Raw genomic sequence first — 7,530 nt, 5'->3', positions numbered from 1 at the left:
TAACAATGTAAATGAGTGTACCTGAGAATTGGGGGGATTCAGGAATGTGGACGGCTGGTTGATTGAACAAATGTTGCCTAAAGGGCACTGGCGCCAATGGGAATTATTTGGAGTGTTAGAGCCAGGGGGCCGCAATTTAAAACGCAAGTTAAAACTAATGGCCCTGTTGGCAAAAAACCCATGAGATCTGTGGAAGAAGTCAGGGCTAAACAGGCTGGATTTGCCCTGAATGCAGTCAGGATGAGGCAAGATGGAACCGTCAAGAGAAAAAGAATTGGTCAGCTTTAATGGAAAAAAAGTAAACGTCACCCCAAAGTTTGCTAAGTTGATGGATGGCGCATTACTGATTGCCGTTACGACTTAGGAAAAAAGGGATGTTAGTTGCCAAAAAAAAGCCCACAGGAAACAGTATGCAGAAACAAACCCGGGGTACACTGGGAGCTCCCAGAGAAAGGATTTGAATAAAGATGGCCTTCATTTTCATGGCTGATTATACACCGGCTTTCAAATGGAATGGAGGCATCGTTTTTTTCAAAAAAAAAAGGGGGGGCTATGGGCAGGAGAAAAGGTCCAGTTGTGGATCTGGAACGCAGTGACGGTAAGGGGGTAAAGCAGGTATATAAACCCCACACCCCATGGTGTATAAAGCCAACCCCACGCGCCACATAACGTAAATGTTCTGGAGATATTGTGCTCATAGAATTCGATGACTCAGACCACCTCGGCAAAAAACTTCATGGGCTTACAGGAAGGCAGAAAAAGAAGCCCGTGAGAAAAATAGGGTATTGAACTTCATTAGAGCCTTGACAAATTAGCGTTGTTTCTGACTTTAGCTAAGGTGGATTAAAGATCAAGCTGCTTTCCATAAAGGCTAACAAGACCTATATACTTGTTTTATTTTATATTCTATTTTTTGGCCTAAAAGAAGAAAAAGGAGCAGCCTAACAAAAGGACGTTTTTATCGCTTAAAGTTTTTTCCTTGATGTCTCCCTACATCATTTTTCAGTTGTGTAATTCATTAGATTATGTTGATTATAAATTAGGGGGGCCGAATGAGGAGCGGCACATATGACGGTTGGGCTTTTACATGCCGCACTTTGTAATAGATGGAGGGGGAGTGAGCTGAGAAGGACAATTTTTGTTGACCCGCAAGCAGGCAAAATAAACGTCAAACGCATACTTTTGGAAAGACTCGAGTTTTTGCGCCGCCACAGTGTTTTTTGAATATTACTGGGCTGGCAATAATGGATGTTTAAACATTCGTTGACATTGTTGGGCTATTTTGGCATGGCGTAATATGGGTTAATATGAGTGTAATTTAGATATCATATTGGTTGTAATATTGGTGTAACATGGTTGAATATGGAAGTGTGAGGTATTGATGTAAGCTTGGTGTAATATGGTGTCGCAATAGATAAGAAAAACAATCCAATATGTTATTGGTGTAGGCAATGTATTGGTGTAGCATGGATGTAACATGGGTGTAATATAGGTAGGGATGCTCCGATCGCCAGTTTTGGGGCCGATCGCCGGAATCAGTATCGGCCGATAGCCGATCCGATCGAGTGGGGGCTATGGGGATCTTCCATTTAAAGTGATGTTTAAAACTCAGTTAATGGGGCTCATTCACTGGCGCTTCCACAAACAACAACCAACATAATTATTACATTCAAATGAAGTACATTATTCAAGTTTACATTAACTTTGGATAATAACATGGGAGAAATGAGCGGAAGCGCTCTCTTTTCCTCTCTCCCTCTCTCCCTCCCCTGACAGCCAGTCAGTATCCGTCTCATGCAGCTCACTGATCCAGTAATGAGTGACCCGACAGTGAAGAATACATTTATAACTAGTTTAGCTTGTTCCAGAAGTAGATAAAATAGCTAAGTGTGTTAGGTCTAACTCTTAGTGTGTGTTTTGCTCCGCTCACCGGTCCGTCACAGCGGGTGGAGCAGCAGGATTTCTGCTTCACACACGTTGCATATCGCTGATACCGCTATTTTAATGTCTTTTTCAGAAACCTTGAAATACTGCCAGACTGGTGAAGCCATTTTGGCGAGCTTGTTTTGCCGTGCACAGAGAAAAGTGTCATGTATTTTACGTCATGTTATCGGCTCTCCCGATCGGCATTTATAGAGAGCACCGATCGATCGGCAGAGAGTGAATATCGGCCGATATCGATCGACGGCCGATCGATCGGAGCATCCCTAAATATAGGTGTAACGTTGTTGTTACATGGTTGTAATATAGGTATAACATAGCTATAATATTGGTATAACGTGGATGTTAGGTGTAATTTGGGTGTAATGTGGGTGTCATGCTGGTGGAATATGTGTTAATTCATACATAAATGTATGCCCTAAATAGCAAAGTAACTTAGGAGATTCAGAGTGAAAGTGTGTCAGTTTTTTCTTTTTTCGTTCTTCATATTTAACGTGCTCATCTGTCTCCACCAGTCTCATCTTTTGAAATACTAAACTTTGTGATTATATTTGAACTTCTCTGCCATTAAACACCTAATTTACACAAAGGTTTGCCCTCAGAAGTTATAAGCATTGACTTTCCTCATTCAGTTCAGTCATTTCATCGTGTGCAGTCTGTAAAAGGTCATACTCTTGACTTAAGCCTTTCTTTTGGTCCTCTAGAACCAATCTTGACAAATGTTACACTATCTGTCTGAATATGCGGCCATGTTATTTAACACAACAGAACCCCACTCTGCTCAGAGACCTCAGCTCTTGAACACCACCCATACTTTGAACACCAATCATACTTTTGAACACCAATCCCCTTGTATGGCTTTTTAGCAGTGCCGGTAGTCCACTCTTTTGCCATAAAACCCCCAGATCTCAGCTTTACTTAGGCTAATAGAAGCCCAGGCAGAAAATGTGTATCAGGTGTTGGAGATTTGGAGGATGTTTAAAACCAACCTCGTCTCCGCGTGTCATTTGGTAAGCTGGGTAAATTCGTAAAAAGGAAGGGATTAAGAAACACCAGAATGCAAGTTAAACAATAATCTTGTTTTAATTATAAAAAGTAACAATACAAATACAAATACAAATACAAAGGAAGTACTTCCTGCTCTTCCTCCAATCTCAGGGATCTGGTCAGTTTGAAGAAAAGAAGAGACTGGTCTAAAGAAAACATAGGCTTATATCCAAAACCCCAGGAGGAGCAATGCGGCNCGATCGAGTGGGGGCTATGGGGATCTTCCATTTAAAGTGATGTTTAAAACTCAGTTAATGGGGCTCATTCACTGGCGCTTCCACAAACAACAACCAACATAATTATGTTGGTTGTTGTTTGTGGAAGCGCCAGTGAATGAGCCCCATTAACTGAGTTTTAAACATCACTTTAAATGGAAGATCCCCATAGCCCCCACTCGATCGGATCGGTGATCGGTATCGGCCGATACTGTTTCCGTCGATCGGCCCCAAAATTGGCGATCGGAGCATCCCTCACTCATACATTTGCTATATTTATGTTATGTCTAAGAAACTAAAACCAGTCTAGGTTTGCAATTGGGATTTAATGACTGATTTCATCAAAGATCTCATACATGTATATTTTCTCTGTGTGTATCATGTTCAGGGTCACAAGGGGACAAACCATATCCCAGCATGCATTGAGTGAGAGGGTGGTTGTGGGGGAAATAGTTGATGACATGCATAATGCTCAGCCCTTTCTTTTTACAGCAGGGATTTGAAACTGCAATCAGTTTCCATAGAATAGAAGCTCAATGCATTTTTGCCCTTTTGTCATGATGATATTTTAAGGTTTCTAAATTGCTTTCTGTTTAGTTTATTTCTATTTTAAAAAAGGCAACGTTTTGATTTATTATAAAATGTGTCTCCCTTTGCATTCTAGTACACAGTTTCCGTGTTATTGGTATTTACTAATTACCTGCAACTAAGGTAAACATTTAGCAACTGGTAGCAGTTTTTTGGACCTTTCTTTCTTTCTTTGACCCACAGCCCCCCGTCGCCTTGCCCACCAGCCTCAGCTTGTCCAACCCGCAGCAGACAGCCCAGATAACGGTTTCCTACCCAACACCACGTTCAAGCCACCAACAGCAGACGCAGCCTCAGAAGCAGCGAGTCTTCACTGGTGTCGTCAACAAGCTACATGACACATTCGGCTTTGTCGATGAAGATGTCTTCTTTCAGCTAAGGTAAAACAGAACATCTTATAGAATATATGTCTGGTGCAAATAGTGTGATGATTTAAATGTCCTTAATGTAATTGGTAATAGTTTCTTTATTGTATACATGACATTCACATCACCTTTTCCTTATGTCAGTCTTTTTGCCTGGTCAATATCCATTTTTATAAATAATAACGGACACAGTTATAAAGAATACATTTTAATTTGTAACTCATGTGACTTGACGTGTAGGGAATTTCTGAATGGCTTTTTAAAATCTTTTTCAGTGCTGTAAAGGGGAAGACTCCTCAGGTGGGGGACAGGGTCCTAGTGGAAGCGGTGTACAACCCAAACATGCCCTTCAAGTGGAACGCCCAGCGCATCCAGACCTTACCTCAGCTATCAAACCCGTCGGTGAGAAACTCAATGGTTTACCATCATTCATAAAGGACATGATAACATTGTTGGGTACACAAGTACAAATTGGTGGTTTCTAATAGAATATTTATAAACGTTTAGATTTATAATAATCGGCAAAATATATGTCCTTTTTACCCAAATCCTTTCATGGCTTCAAAGAGGCCATCTGCTAAACATTCTGCATCAACACATACATCGTGTAATTAATTATACGTGTAATAATATTTACATGACAGCTTTTTTTGTCGATGATACTGCAAGTTGGGCCACATATCAACTCAAGTTCAATATATGTTGCCAGCGGTCTTTAAAGTATTACAAAGTTTCTCTCTTTTGTATATGTTGGTTGTCTTCAATTCCTTTAAGGCGAGACACGGCAGGCAAAAACATCGTTTTTCATGCACTGGTCAATTTTGAGATTTTGTGCTATTTTGATTCCATAACATGTTTTCTTTCAGGCTTTTGGAAGGAAAACGTACACATTTAGACACACACATTTAAGTGTTTATTTGACTATAGTTTGTCTATTTGCGTCTGTAGATTTCTCCTAAATTCACCAAAAGTTAGCTTTCTAACGTAACATAAAGTACCGCGACCGCTGTTTGCACCATGTCATCAGAGGTATCGTTGGAAAGCTGAGTCTCTCCTGCACAATCTCAACGGATCCAAATATGGTCATTTCCGTTGTATCAATCGTGAAAGTACAAAGGGGTTTTAAACCAAGAAACAAAATCTCATTGGCTGGTGTCAATTTCTGACAACGTGATTAGTTCAGATGCGTCACGTGGTGTGCTAAAACTCTTCCTGGTTAGCTTTCGCTGGAAATATAAATCTCAAAATGGCAAAAGAACAGCGAAAAAAACGCTCACAGAGAAGACGACAACAATTGTCACTTGCACGAAGCAAGGTTATACAAAAAAGAAATGACCCCGAACATGAAATACCTTCACGGAGTGCGTCGAGGCGCAAGCTGTCATCCAGAGAACAGGAGGATTTAGCTAGCGCCTCACTGCAATCTTTAAAGGTCGTTTTCTCAAAATGAGTTCTTTCTCCTACTCTGAGTCCGAAATGTCCACTTCAGTTGCACTTACATACACCAAACCTTCCATTTATATTCCTATCAATATTATGAAGGCTTTTACTGAAGGGTTTGTTCATATATTATTCATAGCCTGAATTATATAACATTGTATACCTAAAAACATGGCAGAAATTGATATTTTAGGGCTTTTGACAGTGTTTTCTGATTTATAGAGTGATAGAAAGAGATATCCAAAATCCCTTCTGTAAAAGCCTTGGATGCTAATATGAATACAAAATGAAACAATAATTTTGAACCTGGCTTTATCCAAAGTTCAGATTTGTGTTCCTGAAATGTGTTTAAAATATGCGCTTATTTAATGAGATAATGGCTCATTTGCATATTTAAACATGCTATTTCAGAAAACTTGTAATACAAAAACCGATTGTCTTAATGTACGTAATTAACTGGAGAAATGTCTAGCTGATATCTTTAAGTTAAAAAAATCCCCCTATTCACCTGTAGTGTCTCGCCTTAAGAAAGAAGCTAAATTGTAAATATGACAACATATCTCTTTGAATAATATAAAAAATGAGATCCACAGGTTCATATTGAATCCTGGACAATTCATCTGGCTTAATCTGAAGAGAGTCTGCATGAGTGTCTTAAAATGTGGGGTTTATTTTTCAGATTTATATTTGACTCGTACCTTCATTGACTGTTGTGTTCTCGATCCCTCCTAGCAGCAGCAGCAGCATCAGCAGCAGCAGCCTTTACCTCAAGCTTCCCCACAGCTCGGAAACCTTTACAGTGAGCCAGGGATGCAGCTGCGCTACTCAGACATGCACTCCTCTTTGGACCACAGACAAAATGTAACCCCCCCCCAGCCCTGAATCACACACTTTGTTGGTCCTTCTTCCTACTCAGTTTCTTTCTTTTCATTTTTTGTCTTTGTTTTCTGGCTTTCTTGTGTAACATGTTCATGTTTACCTATTACCAGCTTGTTCTTAACTGCAGTTTTGCTTGTTCTTTTAGTTTGCTGTCATTTCCAAATGGATAGAACCACATTTTGTGGTTTAATAATGCATTTCTTTATTTTAAGGAACATTAGTTTGAGAGCCTGTTTTTATACTGTTGCTTCATTATGCATTTTCAATGTGCTTGATTACATCCTTTTTATCCAGGTTTTGAGTTATTGGTCGTAAAACAAGCTCCTGGGACTTTAACTTTGTTTCAGAGGTGCTTTCCACTTCAGGCGTCTTCATATTGAAATCAGTAAATCTCTACAGCGGACATTGCAGATGACAGGAAGAGTACCGTAATTTTCGGACTATAAGCCGCGCCTTTTTTCCCCATTTTTCGACGCTGCGGCTTATATAACGGTGCGGCTAATCTATGGATTTTTACAGCTAACGGGCACTAGGGGACCTCCTAAATCTATGGATTTTACAGGTTACAGTCCACCACCTTTAACTCTATGGGCTCTATGGCCGGTCCGCGCCCCCCACCTTTAAGCGGCGGGCTCCAGCAGGAGGCCGGAAAAGAGTGAGACAGGTAGCGAGTAAAAGTGGAACCGAGAGTGCTACGAGAGACAGAACGAGAGCAAGACAGACAGACAGACATTACGAGAGCGAGACAGTTTGTCCCCGTACCACTGGTTGAAAACCACTGCTGTAGATCACTGCCGGTACGTGCGCTGGGAGCGCACCATTTAAGTTTGAAAGTTGAAAAGTTTTTGTGTCTGAAACGCTATGTGATACAGTACAGTTTACACAGCACATGTTCTGTAGCTACTATTGCACTGCGGCTTATATTCCAGTGCGGCTTATATATGTACACATCATTCAATTTAGCTGCTGCGGCTTATATTCAGGTGCGCCTTATAGTCCGAAAATTACGGTACATTAGGAGGCTCTGCTGGATTACAGTATTTTTTTGTTTAAAG

The 7,530-nt window shown here is 40.5% G+C and overlaps 1 protein-coding gene across 1 annotated transcript in view; it reads left to right on the top strand.

Annotated features, from left to right (window-relative positions):
• Positions 1-552: 552 nt before the first annotated feature.
• ccar1 (cell division cycle and apoptosis regulator 1) overlaps positions 553-7,530 on the top strand; it is a 19,506-nt gene continuing 12,528 nt past the window's right edge. Inside the window, exons 1-5 of the mRNA XM_010770560.1 lie at positions 553-598; positions 701-768; positions 3,975-4,171; positions 4,432-4,558; positions 6,329-6,457. Coding sequence (XP_010768862.1) covers positions 553-598; positions 701-768; positions 3,975-4,171; positions 4,432-4,558; positions 6,329-6,457 — 567 coding nt within the window. The remainder of the gene's footprint in view (positions 599-700; positions 769-3,974; positions 4,172-4,431; positions 4,559-6,328; positions 6,458-7,530) is intronic.

The sequence above is a fragment of the Notothenia coriiceps genome, unplaced genomic scaffold (assembly GCF_000735185.1).
Source record: "Notothenia coriiceps isolate Sejong01 unplaced genomic scaffold, NC01 NC01_scaffold00008964, whole genome shotgun sequence".
NCBI lineage: Eukaryota > Metazoa > Chordata > Actinopteri > Perciformes > Nototheniidae > Notothenia > Notothenia coriiceps.
Note: the sequence above shows the minus strand (reverse complement) of the source record. Positions and strands in the feature narration are given on the sequence as shown.